Raw genomic sequence first — 22,701 nt, 5'->3', positions numbered from 1 at the left:
ATTTTGTACTTTGAAATGTTAAAACATTAACTTAATGGTGGCAGCAGTCTCTGTAAACATGAGTCATAGTGTGCATTGTTAGTGACAGTAGGCCAACTGCATGTGTTGTAGACTAGAGGTATAAAACTAAACTTTATCCAAGGCAGACAGAGGATAGTGTTAGCCTAAATTTTGTCCCCTTCCACAGAGTCAGTGTAATGTTGTGAAATAAAGTGTTTCTCTGTGTAAACAAACCCTTGACTCAGGGCCCAGCGCCATGGAAACCAGTGAACATACCCGGCTAGGAACCAGCAGCTACCTGACAAACCTGTCTGATCGCTTTGAGACTCCTGTGTGAAAAATTACAAACTAACTAACTATCATACACACACACACACACACAAAGCAACTGTCATCTCCGTGGAATAGTTAAGCTAACACAAACACAAACCAACAAGTGTTCCTTAGACATAATGGCAAAAGAGGCACACTGTGTGAAGTATAGTCGACACATAAAGCACAATTAGCCAGAAGATCCGACCTGCTTACTTATAGCTGCACTAGGGTCGGACAGCACGACCGTGTAGATCAGGACACCGTGGAGCCGGCTTGGAAAATGTACTTCAATCCAGGGGTGAGAAACGAGTTGTATTCCTAGTTGTGCTATTATCCCAACTGTTACAAGATTGAATAACTGCTACTTTTCCAGAACGCTGCCCTTTCCTCCTCATGCTACGTAGCAGAAGCCACGTGCGTTGAGCAACAAAGGATAGTCAGCCTACGTCGTCACGCTATTATAATGGCAAAATAAAAGTTGTGTGTGGAATGGCTTTGTACATGTTAAACTCTCCCAAAACTATGGCTGTACCATAATATAATTAATTGGTAATAATTTATTGATAATTGGCTATGTCAATGTTGTTAACAAAGGCAAAATTGTTGGAACAAACAAATAAATTATTGAAAGACAAACACAACAACTTTCTAATGTGTGGCTGTTTATTGCCTTTGTTAATCCACCCTTGACAGGAATGACATGGACTACCAATTAATTATTGTACTTCAGAAAAGCATCTATAGTTTTGGTAAAGTTTGACCTATGGTCCTTTCAAAACAACTTGGAACTCTAGAAAGATGCCCGAGTTTCCGACATGGAATTCCAGTTGGACTCAAAAAACATTTCTGAGTTCCCAGTTGTCTTGAACGCAGTGATTTCTGAAATGTCATAATTTCCAGTGTTTTTGAATGTGGCAATATACTAAACCATTCCCCACCCGCAACTTTTCATTTTTTGTTTGTTATTTATTTATTTAAATTTTACCCCCTATTCTCCCCAATTTCGTGGTATCCAGTTGTTAGTAGTTACTATCTTGTCTCATCGCTACAACTCCCGTACGGGCTTGGGATAGACGACGGTCGAAAGCGATGCGTCCCCCGAAACACAACCCAACCACGCCGCACTGCTTCTTAACTGCTTCTTAACACAGCGCGCATCCAACCCGCATCCAACCCGGAAGCCAGCCGCACCAATATGTCGGAGGAAACACCGTGCACCCAGCGACCTGGTTAGCGCGCACTGCGCCCGGCCCGACACAGGAGTTGCTGGTGCGCAATGAGACAAGGATATCCCAACCGGCCAAACCCTCCGTAACCCGGAACGCTAGGCCAATTGTACGTCGCCCCATGGACCTCCCGGGTCGTGGCCGGCTCCGACAGAACCTGGGCGCGAACATGGGGACGAAAAGGGCAGCTTTCCAGAAAAACTAGCAGTTGTTCAAACTTCCCGGTGTAACAGTTGGGTAAATGGGACAATTTTGAGTGCACTGCATTTCTCACCCCTATATTGAGGTAGGTTTTCTGAGCCATATATCACGCTAGCTCCCCAGTGTCTTGATCTACACAGTCATGCTGTCCGACCCTAGCACAGCTGTAAGCAAGCGGGCCGGTTCTGCTGGCTAAAAGCATAATGTCATGATCCACAGTCGAAATGCCTTTTCCCTATTCCCCTTGCCCTATTTAGTGCTAGGTTCCCTATTTAGAGCTAAACTAAGTCTAACGGAATGAGAGGCTCTGTAAGTCTCATTAGAGTCCCTGTAGAGTAGACTGTGTAAATCTGTTCTCCACTTTCTCTCCCCAGAGACAGACTATGCTAGGCAGGCTAGCGTTCAGCGGGCTGTCTGGTGGTTGAGCTGAGTTCATTCCTGTCAGCCAGTGAAAGGTTAACCTGACTGCAGCTCAAGGAAGAGGTTATGTTGGGTTGTGTCACCCCTCACATTCCTCTCACACAAAACCTCATGTTAGCACTGAACCCACTGGCTATCGCACGCTCCTCTACAAACCCCTAGCCAGCCAACATAGTCAAAGCTATTTAATCCCGGTGAGCGGGGGAGAGAGAGAAAACATGCAGAATAAAAGAGAATGGGTTTTTATTCAGACCTACTGTGCAGTTTGGGGCTGGCAAGGCTCCCACATGCTCCTCACAGTCTAGGCTAAATCCAAGTACAACTCTCTCACCCCTCCCTCTACAAACTAGCCACCCATTTCCTAGTCCCCCCACAGCCCGCCCCTTCCGTCCACAGCCAAGACCTCCCCACTTTAAATAGAGTTGACTTCCTGTTCACCTTTGACCCCCCCCACTAGATCCCACCCACTCCTGGCAGGCCTCCACTACCAGCAGGCAGATGAGGCCGGATGACTGGATGACTGGGGGAACAGAGAGAGACAGTCAGAAAGAGAGAGATAGGCAGTCAGAAAGAGAGAGAGGCAGTCAGAAAGAGCTAGGGAGAGAAAGAGAGAGAGGCTATGTGCACACTGCCCACAAAATGAGGTAGAAACTGAGCTGCACTTCCTAACCTCCTGCCAAATGTATGACCATACTAGAGACACATTTTCCCTCAGATTACACAGACCTAAAAAAAAATTGAAAACAAATACATTTCAGATAAACTCCCATATCTATTGGGTGAAATACCATAGTTTAAAATCACAGCGGCAAGATTTGTGACCTGTTGCCACAAGAAAAGGTCAACCAGTGAAGAATAAACACTATTGTAAATACAACCTACATTTATGTTTATTTATTTTCCCTTTTGTACTTTAACTATTTTCACATTATTACAACACTGTATATAGAGATAATATGACATTTAAAATGTAGTTTTTCTTTTGGAACTTTTGGAGTGTAATGTTTACGGTCAATTTGTTATTGTTAATTTCACTTTTGATTATTATCTATTTCACTTGTTTCAGCAATGTAAACATATGTTTCCCATGCCAATTTTTTTATTTTTTTTTATTTTACCTTTATTTAACTAGGCAAGTCAGTTAAGAACAAATTCAATAAAGGCCCATGAATTGAACATTGAATTGAGAGATCAAGAGAGACTGATAGACCTACAGACCAGAGAGAGAGCCAACCGCAGCCAGAAAAAGAGCCAATCATATCTCAGCCTCATGGAGGGCAGGTTTCCCGTGGCAGGAACCCCTCCCCCTTCGGAGAGTAGAGCAGTGACTTGGTGTCAGGTTTCAAGGCTGACTGCAGCACTCTCTGCCTGGCTGGCTGACTGGCTGGGAGTTACATAAACTTCACCCAGGAAGGTCAGGAAGCAACAAAGACAGCAATTCAGTGGGGGCCCACAGCCACAGACACCCTCAGCTGAGTCGGCCTCACACACACACACACACGCCGCCCCCCCCCCACCACCACCACCACTCTAGTTTCAACGCCCCCAGAGGCCAGAGGAGGGGGTGAGTGGAGTCACAGAATAAACCTAAACCACTGATGCACTGAGTCAGACAGGAGGCACCTGCTGTACTGCACAGCAGCTCATCATCATGTTTAGCTTTTTCCCCTCATACTACACAGCTGATTCAAATAATCAAAGCTTGATGATGACTTGGTTATATGAATCAGCGGTGTAGTGCTGGGGGCAAAAACCAAAACATGATGATGACTTGGTTATATGAATCAGCGGTGTAGTGCTGGGGGCAAAAACCAAAACATGATGATGACTTGGTTATATGAATCAGCGGTGTAGTGCTGGGGGCAAAAACCAAAACATGATGATGACTTGGTTATATGAATCAGCGGTGTAGTGCTGGGGGCAAAAACCAAAACATGATGATTACTTGGTTATATGAATCAGCGGTGTAGTGCTGGGGGCAAAAACCAAAACATGATGATGACTTGGTTATTTGAGTCAGCGGTGTAGTGCTGGGGGCAAAAACCAAAACATGATGATGACTTGGTTATATGAATCAGCGGTGTAGTGCTGGGGGCAAAAACCAAAACATGATGATGACTTGGTTATATGAATCAGCGGTGTAGTGCTGGGGGCAAAAACCAAAACATGCACCCGGGCAGTGCACAGGACCGAGTTTGTGAAACCCTGGTCTATAAAATTGTCTCCATTTAGAAAACTAGTGAATCAGGTTATTACTACCCTAAAGGGTTGTGCCTGTCCCATCGATAACCCTATGGCAGTGTGCTGTACATAGGCACACTGAGAACATCTTCCAACAGACCAAGCAAAGACTCATTCAAATTTCCTTGGTATGACCATATCCAACCAGGCCCTTTCATATCCAGCTCCAACATCCTTTATCATACTGCTGTCTTCACAATGATTGGGAACAAAGGCCCTCTGTCTAGAAGTCACTCGCTGTGTGACTAACAGTGAACAGAACCAGCCCATGTCACAGCCAAGCACTAGTTCCCAAGGTCTAGGCCTACAACTGGCTGGAGACTAGGGATGGGTGGTATACTATATTTTATTATATACCGGTATTGATGCACGGACCGGTTTGGGTTTTTACTTTACCTTGTAAAGCTATATATTATTGTTTGGTTTGTTAAATATGTTACGCCACTCCGCCGCGTGTAATAATGGCAGTTTACTCCGTTTGCTACTTGAGTCATTTCTCTCCCTCTCTCCTTCCACACACACCAAGCCCCACATCTTGTCACTCAAGCAGAACAGTTTTTTGTGCTACTACAAGTCACAACAACCACTTGCAGTGACAGTCTGCATATATCTTACTGTCTGCAAACAGCTAGTTTCTCTTTTCTTAGCAAGTTGTGGCTAAAATAAATTATGTTAGCTGCTAATACTAATTGCTAGTTAGTTGGCTAGTCAGCCAGCTAAATGTACTTAATCAGAGCAAACGTAGCTAGAAAGCTAGCTAATACAGCCTGATACCAGTGCTGGTGTAGGCCTACATCAGCACGTTGTTTGTGCAACGGTGTATTCTAAATCAGAAGAATTGGTAAAGTATGAATATTTTAGCTATATCAAAACTACAGTAAGAGAAAACATTTAATGTAACATTAATTGGGGTCCACTAGGAAACACTGACCAAGACATTGGTTCCTTTCCATGTGTCACAATAATCACTCCCTGGCTTTTTCATTTGTTTTTATGTCAAACAACACTGTTTTCAAAGTGCCCACTACATTCCAACATTCAAAAACCACAAATATCGTCAAAAATGTGAAACATATTGTGAAATGATATTTTGGCCATATCGCCCAGCCCTACTTTATAGTACTGGGGTGAAAAAACATATTATCCATTAGTAGTGATAATGTGCAATGCAAAACCTTTGCTTGCTATCTCGGCAAGAGGACCAGAGCAGCATTGATCATGGCTGGGCCTCAAGAACAAGACAGAATCCATCCAGGTCTCCATCATTAAAGACAGACGGAAAAGCTAATTAGCCACATGCAGTGCAGGCTAGGGACAGACACAGTGATTAATTTGTCAATCGGGAGGTGCCGGGAACAAAATGTGAGCGCGAGAGGGTGGTGATCTAGGGACCTCTGAGGTACCAGAACGCATTACAGAAAGAAGAAAATCACTTATAGTAAAGCATTGCATGCATATCACCACATTTGCGTAGTGGTATAGATCAGTGGATATGGATAACATTTTTAGTGGCCTAGGATCTGGGAATAAAATTTACTTTTATAAACGCATTTCTACATAATTTTACGTGACTGGAGATTTTGGCAGAATCTTTTTAATGCCTCATTCAAAACATGGGAATTCGGGATTGGGAAATCTCTGACTTCCGACTTCAGTGTGTTCAAGACAACTGGGAACTTGGGGAAAAAACAAGCTCCGAATGGGAAAATTTGATTTGAAAGGTCATCCAACTCGGAATTCCAAGTTGGGAACTCAGGCCTCTTTCTAGAGCTCCGACTTTCCGACCTGAAAAAGTCATGATTTGACTTAGTTTTTTCCCCAGAGTTCCCAGTTGTCATGAAAGCACCATAATACCGCACAAATGACGGAAATGACAGGCTACTTTGACACTGACAAACTGAAATCAATAAAAATGACCTTGTCTTGAACCCATCAATAGTCCAGGCCTAGGTGTGTGGAGACACATATTGTAGGTTACAATGTGAGAAAGAAATGATAGTCCTAAAAATGCTTTCCCGTTTCACTGACTCACCCAATGATGCACAGCTCACTGGCTGGTGATGGCCGATGCGCTCGTGCCAAAAGCCTCCCTCTCTAGTTTTACTTTGTAAACAATAGGTTTATTTGGAGTCTTCTCTTTTCAGCAGTAGCCATTTGCTTTCCAATCTGTGTTTTCCAGCGATTCTATTTGAAGTATTGCAAAAGGCATTTTTTTGTCTGCAGGCTGTTTATTAACTGACCGATTTCCCGCACGTTCAAACTGTAGGCTATGCCTTGTTATTGGGCTACATATCACAGTTAGGAACATGTTTTTTAAAGACGCTGATGTTCCTCTGTGGCTAAATGATATGCTTTCTCATGGTGTACTAGGCTATTCTGAATTGTTTCATTTCTTTCTGAACAGACAGCAGTAACTCTATAACTTTGGCAAATGTATTTAAATGTATCAGGGGTGCTGCAGCTCCTCCAGAACCCTTCGCACGGCTATGATTCTATAAGGAAATAAATGATGAAGTGCAACACTGGAGAGATCAGCGTTGCAGGCTCATTCATGTCTATCAGAGCAGAGAGGGAGAGAGATCATAGAAAGTGAATCTCGCTCCAGTTCTGTGAGAGACACAGGCGCACATCTCACACAGGCACAGCCACGCGTTGGTCTCAAACATGGGTTACAATTTTGCACAAACCATAAGCCCAACCCAAATCAGGCCCGGGCTTGGGGGTGGGGGGTAGGATAACTAACGAAGAGACAACTTGAATTAACTTTGATCGCTTTTATTCAAATTTTTACATTGCAAAAAGTGAAAATAATTTTTCATCCCATGAGAGATACCGGATCCGGTCAAATATGTCCCGGAACGAAACATCCGGCACCTCTCCTTTTTAGACTGTTTCTTTGGATTATGGTTTGCATATTAATCGCTGGACAAACACAGGGCCATGGGGTGAGACAGGGCCAGACACAGGACCAGTAGTGAGACAGGGCCTGAGACAGGGCCAGAGACAGGGAGTGAGACAGGGACAGACACAGGACCAGTAGTGAGACAGGGCCAGAGACAGGGAGTGAGACAGGGCCAGACACAGGACCAGTAGTGAGACAGGGCCAGAGACAGGGAGTGAGACAGGGCCAGACACAGGACCAGTAGTGAGACAGGGCCAGAGACAGGGAGTGAGACAGGGACAGACACAGGATCAGGGAGTGAGACAGGGCCAGACACAGGACCAGTAGTGAGACAGGGGCAGAGACAGGGAGTGAGACAGGGCCAGACACAGGACCAGTAGTGAGACAGGGCCAGAGACAGGGAGTGAGACAGGGACAGACACAGGATCAGGGAGTGAGACAGGGGCAGAGACAGGGAGTGAGACAGGGACAGACACAGGAACAGGGAGTGAGACAGGGCCAGAGACAGGGAGTGAGACAGGGACAGACACAGGACCAGTAGTGAGACAGGGCCAGAGACAGGGAGTGAGATAGGGTCAGACACAGGGAGTGAGACAGGGCCAGAGACGGGACCAGGGAGTGAGACAGGGACAGACACAGGATCAGGGAGTGAGACAGGGCCAGAGACAGGGAGTGAGACAGGGACAGACACAGGACCAGTAGTGAGACAGGGCCAGACACAGGGAGTGAGACAGGGCCAGAGACGGGACCAGGGAGTGAGACAGGGACAGACACAGGATCAGGGAGTGAGACAGGGCCAGAGACAGGGAGTGAGACAGGAACAGACACAGGACCAGTAGTGAGACAGGGCCAGAGACAGGGAGTGAGACAGGGCCAGACACAGGACCAGTAGTGAGACAGGGCCAGAGACAGGGAGTGAGACAGGGCCAGACACAGGACCAGGGAGTGAGACAGGACCAGACACAGGACCAGGGAGTGAGACAGGACCAGACACAGGACCAGGGAGTGAGACAGGGCCAGACACAGGACCAGGGAGTGAGACAGGGTCAGAGAAGGGACCAGGGAGTGAGACAGGACCAGACACAGGACCAGGGAGTGAGACAGGACCAGACACAGGACCAGGGAGTGAGACAGGACCAGACACAGGACCAGGCAGTGAGACAGGACCAGACACAGGACCAGGGAGTGAGACAGGACCAGACACAGGACCAGGGAGTGAGAGAGGGCCAGACACAGGGAGTGAGACAGGACCAGACACAGGACCAGGGAGTGAGACAGGACCAGACACAGGACCAGGGAGTGAGAGAGGGCCAGACACAGGGAGTGAGAGAGGGCCAGACACAGGGAGTGAGACAGGACCAGACACAGGACCAGGGAGTGAGACAGGACCAGACACAGGACCAGGGAGTGAGAGAGGGCCAGACACAGGGAGTGAGAGAGGGCCAGACACAGGGAGTGAGACAGGGCCAGAGACGGGACCAGGGAGTGAGACAGGCAGTGAGACAGGCAGTGAGACAGGGCCAGAGACAGGCAGTGAGACAGGGCCAGAGACAGGACCAGGGAGTGAGACAGGACCAGACACAGGACCAGGGAGTGAGACAGGACCAGACACAGGACCAGGGAGTGAGACAGGGCCAGACACAGGGAGTGAGACAGGACCAGACACAGGACCAGGGAGTGAGAGAGGGCCAGACACAGGGAGTGAGACAGGACCAGACACAGGACCAGGGAGTGAGACAGGGCCAGACACAGGGAGTGAGACAGGACCAGAGTCGGGACCAGTGAGTGAGACAGGGCCAGACACAGGGAGTGAGACAGGGCCAGAGTCGGGACCAGGGAGTGAGACAGGACCAGACACAGGACCAGGGAGTGAGACAGGGCCAGACACAGGGAGTGAGACAGGACCAGACACAGGACCAGGGAGTGAGACAGGGCCAGACACAGGGAGTGAGACAGGACCAGACACAGGACCAGGGAGTGAGACAGGGCCAGAGTCGGGACCAGGGAGTGAGACAGGGCCAGACACGGGACCAGGGAGTGAGACAGGGCCAGACACGGGACCAGGGAGTGAGACGGGGCCAGCGACGGGACCAGGGAGTGAGACAGGGCCAGAGACGGGACCAGGGAGTGAGACAGGCAGTGAGACAGGCAGTGAGACAGGGCCAGAGACAGGCAGTGAGACAGGGCCAGAGACAGGCAGTGAGACTAGGACCTGGGGGTGGGCACCACTCTATCCCCTGATGCCCTGCCTGTTCAGCAAACACAGTATCTGTTGGCTCTTCACACACCAGTGGACATGAATAGAGCAGTCTACCCATAAGCATCAACACATGGGTGGATGTTGACACAGACTGTAGGAAAGCTGGGCCTGTTCGCTGGTGTTCCATGTCCCATTTCAATTAGCGGATGGACAAATTGGACAAATTGGCTGCTGGGTCAAAACACCAGTCTGTGCTTGAGTATTTCTAATTGCACATCGTCATCTATCACTCCAGTGTTAATGCTAAATTGTAATAATTTTGCCTCTATGGCCTATTTATTGCCTTACTTCCCTAATCTTACTACATTTGCACACACTGTTCATAGATTTTTCTATTTTTTTTCTATTGGGCTATTGTCTGTACGTTTGTTTATTGGCCAGGTCGCAGTTGTAAATGAGAACTTGTTCTCAACTGGCCTACCTGGTTAAATAAAGGTCAAATAAAATAAAAATTAGTTAGTCTAAGTGTTAGAGTTGAGAAAAGCAGAGCTATGCTGTCGAGACGGGGTAAAGACCTAGCGACTTTGGGAATCACCACTCACCACAGAGTAGCTGTGTGTGTGTGTGTGTGTGTGTGTGTGTGTGTGTGTGTGTGTGTGTGTGTGTGTGTGTGTGCGTGCGTGCGTGCGTGCGTGCGTGCGTGCGTGCGTGCGTGCGTGCGTGCGTGCGTGCGTGCGTGCGTGCGTGCGTGCGTGTGTACTTGTTTACAGTTTACAGAGCCAGTCAGAGAGAGTTCTGATGAGTGCTGAGCTGCATGTGCCAGCACCAGGGCCATGGAAGGGAACTGACATACTGTGCTGCTGCTGATCAGACATGGGTTCAAACACCATTTGAAGTCTTTAGCCTGCCTGGAGTTCCAGATGGGTGGGGTTAGTAGTTTTGGGACTATTCTATTGGTTCCATTAATCAAGCAAAGTTTAAGTTTATTTATTATTTGACATAATATCAACTAGTATTTGAAATCAGGTCTGACATACAGTACAGACTGCTGCTGACAGTCCTCTTTGCCTGGCTGTCTGCGTCACTGTGGAGCCAGGCTAAGAGAGGTATGTGGATGGATGTTGCTATGCTACTGGCCTTCTGCCCCAGGATCCGCCTTGTGCCTGTCAGAGCCAGAGCAGCACACTAATGCACTCTCTACCTTTCTCTGTGTCTGTCATTAGCCTCCCTCCTCTCTCGCTCTCTCCTTCCCAAGGTGTCCCTCACTCACTCTCTCTGTCCATCTCTATCCCCTCTCCCTCTCCCTCCTCACTCACTCACTCACTCACTCACTCACTCACTCACTCACTCACTCACTCACTCACTCACTCACTTACTCCATCCATTTCTATCCGCTCTCCCTCCCCCCTCTCCCTCTCTCACTCACTCCCTCTGTCCATCTCTATCCTCTCTCCCCCCTCCTCTCCCTCTCTCTCACTCAAAGACACACACACAGAGAAAACCACAACACCCCCACTCTATCTAGCCATGTAGTGAGTGCAGTGCGCAGCAGCAAGACAGACAGACAGTCAGGCAGTGTCTCTAGCTTCTAGCCTGCCCTGACCCACATCTATAGCCTTTAGTACGCTTAGTTACTGTAAGTCCTGGAGACACTGCTGCCACTATTAATCAGGCCCTGGGACACAGCTAGGCTACGGTAATTACCTGTTGTCTGTCTATGTCCCAAAATGGCACCCTATTCTCTATTTAGTGCAGGGCTTTGGTCAAATATAGGGAAAAGCATGTCATTTGGGACACAATACTGGAAGGATAGCTAGAACAGGCTGTATTATTATCATTTAAAGGAGGGCTGAGCCTCCTTCCCCTCCCTCACTCCCTCCCTCCACCTCCCCCCTGATTGCAGGTGCACCAAATATGCTCATGCTCTTCCAGGGCTAGTTAAACATTACATGGGTGGGTGGGTGGCTGGCTGGCGTCTGGCTGCTGAGAGGAGTGAAAGCATGGCAAGGCTCTCTCTAGTCTCTCTGTCAGTGCAAGAGATGTATCCATTAATGTAGCTGTCACAAATACATGTCTCACTGTCAATTCTTACCATTAATTTCCAACATAGTTGGAACTGAATAGATAAAACAACCTGGATAACCAGATCTAGATTTAAATGGGAATGAACTGAGAAATCATTTGACATTTGACAATTCGCTACATCAATCCCCTCCTGCCCATGTGGTCAAGGGGAAGGACAACTATTAGCACCAACAACCACAACTATTCTATACATCTGCAATGTGTATTTCTTCTCCTGTAGTAATACATTAAAGCTGCAAAATGTAACTTTTTGAATGACCTGACCAAATTCACAGAAATGTGACATAGATCTGTCATTCTCAATGAAAGCAAGAAGTCATAGATCTGTTCTATGTGGGCTATTTCTAAGTTTCATTTTTGCGTCTTTTACTTACGTTTTTGTACACCAGCTTCAAACAGCTGAAAATACAATATTTTAGGCTATGGGAAATATATTTCACAGTGGTTTAGATGGTACAGTGACTATACTTGCTTGTTTTGTCACATAAACTGAAATTAGAATTGTAGCAACCAGGAAATGGCGGAGCGATTTATGCATAGTGCATCTTTAAATAGATGAATGAAGAACTCTGCAGAATCTGGATAACTAGGCATTTCATCCTTTCTGAGTCTGTCAGCATATGTCAGCCTAGCCAGCCTCAGACTGAAAGCAAGTGTTAATGGCCCAATGGGTTTACCTGTATCTTGTAGTCCATGGATATGGAGATCCTTTCTTCCTCCTTCATCTCTTCGTCTTCCTCTCCCTTTCCAGTCCTTTCGCCATCCCCACCATTGGTCCAGGAACAGTTGGAGTCGTGGTGGTCGTGCTGACTGAGGGCAGCCTCCAGCTGAGGCAGCAGCTCATCAGCCAGCAGGTCCGGAGCCTCCAGGCCCTCAAAGCCCCCTCCTTGGGCCTCCACCTCCCCTTGCAGCCCTGCCATGCTAACCTCTAGAGACACGTAGCCGTTAGTGGTAGTGGTGCTGGCCGGAGGTCTGGTAACTTCCAAGTTAGATCCACAGTTCTGGGGCTGGTGCTGGTCTGGAACGAGCTGGCTGACTGCACTGGGGTAGCAGCTCATGGCCTGGCCAAACATCTCAGATGAGTCGTAGTTTCCTAAGGTCTGCCTGGAGCAGCGCAGAGCCCGGAAGGGACATTCGTCCTCAGCCTGGCTGACTGGGACCTGCTCGGGCTGGTGATGCTGAGTCATCCCTGGAGCAGACGAAAACGCACAACCAGCTCCCACGAGAGAGAGTTCAGGCACAGAGGAGGGCAGGGGAGTGGTGGTGGGGATCATGGACACTGGGGCTAAAGAGAGAGGCTGGCTCAGGCTGGAGATGCCAGGTTGTCCCTGGCCAGGGAAGGAGTACTGGGAGGGAGGGTAGGTGGTGGTGGAGCTCACTGAGCAGGAGGACAGGGTGTGAGCCATGGGGGAGCAGGTCTGCATGGAGAAGGACATGCTAGAGTCCTCTGGCCCTACCCCAGGAAAGGCCCCCTGAGTCCCCTGCACCAGCTGGTAGCCACCCTGCTGTGGTGGGGTTCCAGCCAGCGAGGCATTGGGGGTTTCCACATTAGCTGTGGCCAGAACCCCTGAGTTAGGCACAGCCCTGGAGTGGAACTGGGTCCCCCCGGTGGTACGCTGCTGGTTGTGGGATGCTGGCTGTTGGTTGGCCTGGTGGAAGGGGAAGCTGTGGTGCTGCTGGGGCAGAGACTGAGGGTTCACTACCTGTTGATGAAGGTGCTGCTGCTGCCGCTGGTTCAGAAGCTGGTGTTGCTGCTGTAACTGCTGCACTTGTTGTTGCTGAAGTTGTTGTTGACAAGGGTGATGCTGCTGCTGTGGCTGTTGCTGTCGGAGGTGATGCTGTTGGTTGTGGAGTTGCTGCTGCTGTTGTTGATGTAGTTGTTGTTGTTGCTGGGGCACTGAGTGGTAGAGGTTCCCGTTCTGGTCCTGGTTGCCCCACATGGGGCTGCTGTTGGAAAACAACGCGTTGGATTGGGGTGCCTGACCAATTGAGCGTCCATGGAACTGGGTATGCTGTGCTGCTATCATCCCTCCACCACCCACACCCTCAGAGCCAGCGAAGGGCTGTCCCATGGAGTTCTGGGCCTTCATGCCCGGAAAATGCCCCATCTGCTGCCCATAAGCCATGCTCTGTTGGGTGGAGGAGGGCATGGAGGTGGGTATCATCCCGGGGTGTTTCCCTGCCCCCATCGGCTCCACCTGTAGAGGCTCAAAGCCTGCGCTGAGGTTGAGCTCATCCACCAGCGAGGGTCCAGGGGGGAAGCCCTCCTCAGCCAACCCGTCCAGCCCTCCCACAAACAGGTTGGGGTCGTCAAAGAAGTCCATGATGGGATCTGTCATGGCCCAGGGGCCAGGGTCAGTCTTCCGGAGACCAGTCCCCCACGTTGGACCTCTGCTGGGTTCTAGCTGGTGCTGAGGAGCGCCACGTGTTACTGAGCTACAGTATGTCCATCACAGACTGGCTCTGGAGAGAAAAACTAAGACAAAACCTCAAGTCAGATTTAACAGAGAGAAGAAAAACATGCATCTTTAAACATGTCTCGTTCATACTGAGGTGTGTGTGGGCTGCACAATAAAGAGATTTTCAGTTGTCAAATAGATTTTACGCAATTTAGCCTGTCTCTTTTTGATGTTCATCCTGTGTTTTTCAAATCAATAAACTTCTAGTTGTTTTCGATATCTCCATACACCTCTACCTCATATACACTACAATAAGCAATTTATTACCATAACAGACGCTCTCAGCCACGTAAACGTCATCAGTGAAAACATTGGCTGCCAAAAAGCCAAGTAATGGCTAGGTCAGACAGGCCTGGGATAAATGTGGCACTGTCAATTATCTCTGGTTGGCAGCAGGTAGTTGTGTGGTAACGCATCTGATCTGATCTAAACTGAATCAACTGCCAGACAGACCAACAGCCAGGTGCCTCTAGTCTTCCTCGGTTCAAAGCCCCCTGATGCGATCAGCCTCAGCCCAGTGACTGTGCTGTGGCTGCTATCTAGCGAGCCGTCTGTCTGCTAGTAGCTACTGAATGTGTGGGAGGAAGGTGCAGACAGACAGATAGACAGCTGATGTTGTTTGTGTCAACAGCCAAGGAGGTTGGCTCAGGATGCATCTAGCCACAGACCAATGACCAATAGAAGATGAAGGAACACTTGTGTTAGTCAAGACCTGCTGACTCATACTCACCACACACACTCACCTCACTACAAACACTTTGACATGCCTTCCTGAATGTACAGTCATGGCTCTCACAAGTCTTCTGATACAGAGGGGGGGGGACATACAACTGAGATCCAATGCTTCAACCACAACTCGTCAACCTCTGCTAAGGTTAAGTGGGGTAGTGGGTAGGCTTGGGCAGTATACCGTATATACCGTATACCGGGGTATTTGGAAATAGCCACGGGATGGGTTTTCAATAATATTAACTATTTGTTTCAAATGTTTCTATATATTTTAATATTTGTTGCTACTTTGTAAGTAAATACTTTCATTCAACTTGGGCAATATGTTAGAAGATAAAGAGTTCTTCATTTCACTTGTCACATTATTTTCCATTATGAAGCTCACCATAGCTCCCCAGAACAGTTGAGCCGTCACTTGTTTGTTTGTAAATGGCACAAAGCGGGAGCAGGTGAGTCCAGCTGTGTGTTGACAGGGGTTGAGTTTTATATTGAAAGGCAAGTGTTTTGCTTCAATAGAGTGATCAGGGATGTGCAACTATAGTTTTCCTTCAGAGAAAATACATTACTGCAACACATTCGGCAGAATATAGCTTCATTTTCATCAGATGACAACAGAAGCGTATTAGGCTGGCAGTCACACAAGTAGACTAAATGAGCTTACAATGAACATGCAAGGTAAAAACAATGCATGGACATCATATTTCTGTTTATTATAGAAAGAATGTGGCTAGCTACATTTCCTAATGTTCTTCTTCAAGTTAATCTGGAGAAAAGTAGGCTGGCTACACTGAGAAAAGCACCACAGAAAAGTAGCTACATCAGAACGCTGTCTGCTGATTGAACGCTCTTAGCGAATTCTCTTCCAGGTGTAGAAGTGCAACTGAAGCACAAAATGAGTCTGGTGCCATGTAGAAATTATGGAGCATTTTAAATTTGCGTTTACAAAATGCAGCAATATATTTCTTATGCGTTTTATATTTTCTTCCTGCATGGAAAAGCGAAGAATTCTGCATTAATGTGACCCCTACGTTTAACTTGATGGTTATCTAAGTAAGTGGCAAAATGAATAAGGTGACATGGCATCCATCATGTTGTGTTTGGCTTTCTGCCGTGTTTGAAAAGTCAAAGCCCTTTGGATGAGTTATCTGTACAGCTGCCACTGCTGTCTTTTGATTTCCTTGTGTTTTTTTCTCCTCTCAGTTCTCAGCCTGTCTTCTTCCTCTAAGCAGAGCAAGCAGGCCTGTTGCCCTAGAGACTCCAGACTCCAGACAGATACAGCACGTACACATGCTGCTCCAGAGCCAGTACTGTTTATTGCACAATGTCTCTCGTTCACATTCGTTTGTAAATGTCCAACTCACAAAAAATGACATTCAGTAGCTCTTACATATAGATGTATAACTTTATAGCTGGGCTGCCTGTCTTTGCAATATTATTTTTTTCCATTTGCGCTTGTTAGCATATTTAGCCAGCAGCCTCCATGGTAAAACCGTACATCTCGGGATGAGAGAAGGATGATATGAAGATATGAAAATCTGCATACTGCTCAGCCCTAGTAGTGGGGCTGTCCTTGGCTATGATGAAACCTTACTTTTTACTCATTGTTACAAAGGCCCAGTATGACACAAGCACACAAACAAGACAATACACAGGATTCATACAGGAAGCATCAAGACTTATCCCTAACATGGTTACTGTGAATCATTCATGTAGCCTTACTCATCTTCATAAATGACAGATGTTATGGAATGGAGGTTCAGCACAACATGGACAGCTATAGCAGTTAGAACTGTGGAGCACCAGATAGCAGGGGCCAGATCATATCCCATGCCCAGCTCTTGGCTATACTAGAGCTCTGTTCTCATGTGACTAGCAGCCAGCCCAGGAGTAGGAGAGTATTATTTTCTCTTGCAACACAGACCTACAGCTGAGGGCAGGCTAGGCATGAAAAGAGAACTCCCATCGCTCTGTCACTTACCAGGCCTCCATTGTAACTGACAATGAGCAGAATGGCCAGGCCTAATTCTCCCAAACAGACAGGAAAATCTGATCACTCAATTAGAGGTAACATCAGACCAGAATCCTACCCGGGCCGCTCAACAAACTGAATGAGTAATCAGGGGTAGGTTAGGTAGCTTATCTGAGCCGCATAGAGTTTTTCCTGCTGCTGATTCTTCGTCTTGTATTAGTTGGGACCAATGATGAACTGTAGAACCTAAGCTATATGATGTACAATACAACCGGTTATAGGCTGTCTATGGTTGAGACTAGGGCTGTCCCACACTAAATAATAGCTTGGTAGACCGAAAGTCGTAATTTTTAAATGTGTATTCTTCCATATATAGACACACCCAATGTATTTTAATACAATCAACTATATATGCATTGAGCTTGTCTGATGCTTTAACCTCTTCAGTCTACCCTCTACTTTTTCGAACATTCTGTTAAAAATCGCGCAACATTTCAGCGCCCTGCTACTCATGCCAGGAATATAGTATATATTGCAAAATTATTCAGCCCCCTTAAGTTAATACTTTGTAGCGCCACCTTTTGCTGCGATTACAGCTGTAAGTCGCTTGGGGTATGTCTATCAGTTTTGCACATCGAGAGACTGAAATTGTTTCCCATTCCTCCTTGCAAAAGAGCTCGAGCTCAGTGAGGTTGGATGGAGAGCATTTGTGAACAGCAGTTTTCAGTTCTTTCCACAGATTCTCGATTGGATTCAGGTCTGGACTTTGACTTGGCCATTCTAACACCTGGATATGTTTATTTTTTAACCATTCCATTGTAGATTTTGCTTTATGTTTTGGATCACTGTCTTGTTGGAAGACAAATCTCTGTCCCAGCCTCAGGTCGTTTGCAGACTCCATCTTCCAGAATGGTCCTGTATTTGGCTCCATCCATCTTCCCATTAATTTTAACCATCTTCCCTGTCCCTGCTGAAGAAAAGCAGGCCCAAACCATGATGCTGCTACCACCATGTTTGACAGTGGGGATGGTATGTTCAGGGTGATGAGCTGCGTTGCTTTTACGCCAAACATAACGTTTTGCATTGTTGCCAAAAAGTTCAATTTTGGTTTCATCTGACCAGAGCACCTTCTTCCACATGTTTGGTGTGTCTCCCAGGTGGCTTGTGGCAAACTTTAAACGACACTTTTTATGGATATCTTTAAGAAATGGCTTTCTTCTTGCCAATCTTCCATAAAGGCCAGATTTGTGGAATATACGACTGATTGTTGTCCTATGGACAGAGTCTCCCACCTCAGCTGTAGATCTTTGCAGTTCATCCAGAAGTTCATCCAGAGTGATCATGGGCCTCTTGGCTGCATCTCTGATCAGTCTTCTCCTTGTATGAGCTGAAAGTTTAGAGGGACGGCCAGGCCTTGGTAGATTTGCAGTGGTTTGATACTCCTTCCATTTCAATATTATCGCTTGCACAGTGCTCCTTGGGATGTTTAAAGCTTGGGAAATCTTTTTGTATCCAAATCCGGCTTTAAACTTCTTCACAACAGTATCTCGGACCTGCCTGGTGTGTTCCTTGTTCTTCATGATGCTCTCTGCGCTTTTAACGGACCTCTGAGACTATCACAGTGCAGGTGTATTTATACAGAGACTTGATTACACACAGGTGGATTGTATTTATCATCATTAGTCATTTAGGTCAACATTGGATCATTCAGAGATCCTCGCTGAACTGCTGGAGAGAGTTTGCTGCACTGAAAGTAAAGGGGCTGAATAATTTTGCACGCCCAATTTTTCAGTTTTTGATTTGTTAAAAAAGTTTGAAATATCCAATAAATGTCGTTCCACTTCATGATTGTGTCCCACTTGTTGTTGATTCTTCACAAAAAAATAGTTTTATATCTTTATGTTTGAAGCCTGAAATGTGGCAAAAGGTCGCAAAGTTCAAGGGGGCCGAATACTTTCGCAAGGCACTGTACTCTCCTGAAGTTGCCGGTAATAGGCTACATGAGTCGGTAACCTTTCTGAAGTGAAATGTCATTTTATCTTACAATGTCTACTGACCTGCATGCCAGTTATGGTTTATTGATTACAAGATGGCGCCGTAGGAGATGGCCGCCGTTTTACGGTCTCCTAACAAATTGTGCTATTATGTGGGGGGTTTTCATGATATTTGTAAATTATTTTGTACATATTGTTTCTGCAACCGTATCTTACGGCAGAAAAGAGCTTCTGGATATCAGGACAGCGATCACTCACCTCAGATTAGATTAGATTTATTCAACAACAACAAGGAGGACTCACACGATATTCTCCAAACACCGCACAGGGAAGACATTCCAATTATTCTCAAAAGGAAGCGACGCAGAGGACGAAGAGCCGGATGCCTCGTCTGGACCCGCAGAAGACAACTAGGAAAGCTGCCGTTACCGTGAATATTACTCGCCAACGAGCAATCATTGGACAATAAACTAGATGAGGTAAGATCACGAATATCCTACCAACGGGACATCAAAAACTGCAATATCCTATGTTTCACAAAATCGTGGCTGAATGAAGACATGGATATTCAGCTAGCGGGATACACGCTGCACCGGCAGGATAGAACAACACACTCCGGAAAGACGAGGGGGGGTGGTCTGTGCATATTTGTAAACAACAGCTGGTGCACGAAATCTAAGGAAGTCTCTAGATTTTGCTCACCTGAAGATAGTATATTGTGATAAATTGCAGGCCACACTACTTACCTAGAGAGTTCTCAGCTAAACTTTTTGTGGCTGTTTATTTACCACCACAAACAGATGATGGCACTAAGACCGCACTCAGTCAGCTGTATAAGGAAATAAGCAAACAGGAAACCACTCACCCAGAGGCGGCGCTCCTAGTGGCCGGAGACTTTAACTTCTTGAATGCAGGTGGCAGGATTTTTGTTTTTGGCTAAAAAACGTACCCATTTGAAACTGCCTATTTCTCAGGCACAGAAACTAGAATATGCATATACTCCGTCAGATTAGGATAGAAAACACTCTAAAGTTTCCAAAACTGTCAAAATATTGTCTGTGAGTATAACAGAACTGATATTGCAGGCAAAAACCTGAGGAAAATCCAACAAGAAAGTGCTGTTTTTCCTGAAAGCTCTCTGTTCCATTGGATGCCTTGCCTCCATTTAAAGGGATATCCACCAGATTCCTTTTCCTATGTTTTCCTCAAGGTGTCAACAGTCTTTAGACATAGTTTCAGGCTTTTATTTTGAAAAAATTAGCGAGAAAGATCACTATCAGTGGGATAGCTGGGTGTTCGCAGAGTTTTGCTTGCGCAACAGAGTGGGACAGCCATTGTCTCTATCTCTCCTATTGAAAAGCTACAGTCCCAGTTGATATATTATTGATTATATATTTTAAAAACAACCTGAGGGTTGATTATAAAAAACGTTTGACATGTTTCTGTGGACATTACGGATACTATTTGGAATTTGTCTGCAATGTAGTGACTGCTCGAGCCTGTGGATTTCTGAATATAACGCGCCAAACAAATGGAGGTATTTTGGATATAAAAATAATATTTTTGAAACAAAAGGAACACATATTGTGTAACTGGGAGTCTCATGAGTGCAAACATCCGAAGATTGTCAAAGGTAAGCGATTTAATTTAATGCTTTTCTGACAAATCTTCTTGGCTCCTAGCTGTTTGTAATATTTTGTCTACTGAGAGAGATGTTCTTACATAAACGCTTGTTATGCTTTCGCCGAAAAGCTGTATTGAAATCTGACACGCCAGGTGGATTAACAACAAGCTAAGCTGTGTTTTGCTATATTGCACTTGTGATTTCATGAAAATTAAATATTTTTTATTTGAATTTGGTGCGCTGCAATTCAGCGGGTATTGATGAAATGATCCCGCTAACGGGATGGGTGCATCAAGAAGTTGATGTAGGGAAACGTAAATCAATTCTACCAAATCTCTATCAACATGTTAAATGTGCACCCAGAGGGGAAAAATTATAGATCACCCGTACTCCAAACACAGAGACGCGAACAAAGCTCTCCCTCGCTCTCCACTCTATCCTCCTGATTCCTGCTTACAAGCAAATATTAAAGCAGGAAGCACCAGTGACTCGGCCTATAAAAAAACGGTCAGATGAAGCAGATGCTAAACTACAGGAAAGTTGGAGACTTTTATCTCCCTCACCAACTTTAAACATCTGCTATCTGAGCAGCTAACCGATCGCTGCAGCTGTACATAGTCCATCGTAAATAGCCCACCCAATTTACCTACCTCATCCCCATAATGTTTTTATTCATTTACTTTTCTACTCTTTTGCACACCAGTATCTCTACCTGCACATGACCATCTGATCATGTATCACTCCAGTATTAATCTGCTAAATTGTAATTATTCGCCTACCTCCTCATGCCTTTTGCACACAATGTATATAGACTTGTTTTTGCTTTTTTTCTACTGTGTTATTGACTTGTTTATTGTTTACTCCATGTGTAACTCTGTGTTGTCGTCTGTTCACACTGCTATGCTTTATCTTGGCCAGGTCACAGTTATAAATGAGAACTTGTTCTCAACTAGCCTCCCTGGTTAAAAAAAGGTGGGAAAAAAAATAAAATAAAATGGCACTGTAAAGTTGTATTCAGCGCACGTGACAAATAAACTTGGATTTGATTTGAACAAATACAAGTAACAATGGAGGTGAAGGCATGGTTGGATACCGTAGGCTAAATGCTTTAGGCATAAAGAGAGACAACAGGTTAGAGAACAAATGTAGCTGTCAGTCAGACCTGTCTGCCTGCTCAAGCAAATGAGATCACTTGTGACAATGTACAGCGTTAACAGATGAAGCAAGCAGGCTGCTTATAACTTTAGTTTTGGGCAACAGGTTTTGGTAGCTGGCCAGCTAGTTATTTCAATAGGAGAACAACAATAATTCCTTAATCATTGTTAAGAATATTGAAAATGACTGCAGTTTCTACTGGTCATTCTTTTCAGGCTGGTTAGATTGGTGCTAGCTAGGTACCAAGCTAAAGCTAGCTAGCTAACCCAGAAGTTGCTAATAACGTCTGTATCTAAGAAACAGTTGAAGTCGGAAGTTTACAAACGCCTTAACCAAATACATTTAAACTCAGTTTTTCACAATTCCTGCCATTTAATCCAAGTACAAATTACCTGTCTAAGGTCAGTTAGGATCACCACTTTATTTTAAGAATTGAAATGTCAGAATAATAGTAGAGAAAGATTTATTTCAGCTTTTATTTCTTTCATCACATTCCCAGTGGGTCAGAAGTTTACATACACTCAATTAGTATTTGGTAGCAGCATTGCCTTTAAAATGTTTAACTTGGGTCAAACGTTTTGGGTAGCCTTCCACAAACTTCTCACAATAAGTTGGTTGAATTTTGGTCCATTCCTCCTGACAGAGCTGGTGTAACTGACTTCAATATATCCACAATTTTCCTACCTCGTGATGCCATCTATTTTGTGAAGTGCACCAGTCCCTCCTGCAGCAAAGCATCCCCACAACAAGACGCTGCCACCCTCGTGCTGCACGGTTGGGATGGTGTTCTTCGCCTTGCAAGCATCCCCATATTTCCTCCATACATAACGATGGTCATTATGGCCAAACAGTTCTATATTTTTTTCATCAGATCCCAGAGGACGTTTCTCCAAAAAGTACGATCTTTGTCCCCATGTAACTTGCAAACCGTAGTCTGGCTTGTTTATGGCGGTTTTGGAGCAGTGGCTTCTTCCTTGCTGAGTGGTCTCTCAGGTTATGTCGATATAGGACTCGTTTTACTGTTGATATAGATACTTTTGTACCCGTTTCCTCCAGCATCTTCACAAGGTCCTTTGCTGTTGTTCCGGGATTGATTTGCACTTTTCGCACCAAAGTACGTTCATCTCTAGGAGACAGAACGAGTCTCCTTCCTGAGCGATATGACGGCTGCGTGGTCCCAT

At 45.9% G+C, this 22,701-nt stretch overlaps 1 protein-coding gene across 6 annotated transcripts in view; it reads right to left on the bottom strand.

Annotated features, from left to right (window-relative positions):
• The window catches only part of chd9 (chromodomain helicase DNA binding protein 9), a 143,217-nt gene that overhangs the window by 116,679 nt on the left and 3,837 nt on the right, over positions 1-22,701 (bottom strand). For 4 of the 6 annotated variants that reach the window (XM_046345638.1, XM_046345640.1, XM_046345641.1 and 1 more), the window contains exon 2: positions 12,268-14,066. In XM_046345638.1, the coding sequence (XP_046201594.1) occupies positions 12,268-13,929 (1,662 nt within the window). In that variant the 5' untranslated portion in view covers positions 13,930-14,066. Of the gene's footprint in view, positions 1-528; positions 686-2,415; positions 2,533-12,267; positions 14,067-22,701 lie in introns of those variants that run through there. The other 2 variants (XM_046345645.1, XM_046345644.1) reach the window with 2 other exon arrangements.

This window comes from Oncorhynchus gorbuscha, linkage group LG04 (assembly GCF_021184085.1).
Source record: "Oncorhynchus gorbuscha isolate QuinsamMale2020 ecotype Even-year linkage group LG04, OgorEven_v1.0, whole genome shotgun sequence".
Lineage (NCBI taxonomy): Eukaryota > Metazoa > Chordata > Actinopteri > Salmoniformes > Salmonidae > Oncorhynchus > Oncorhynchus gorbuscha.
Note: the sequence above shows the minus strand (reverse complement) of the source record. Positions and strands in the feature narration are given on the sequence as shown.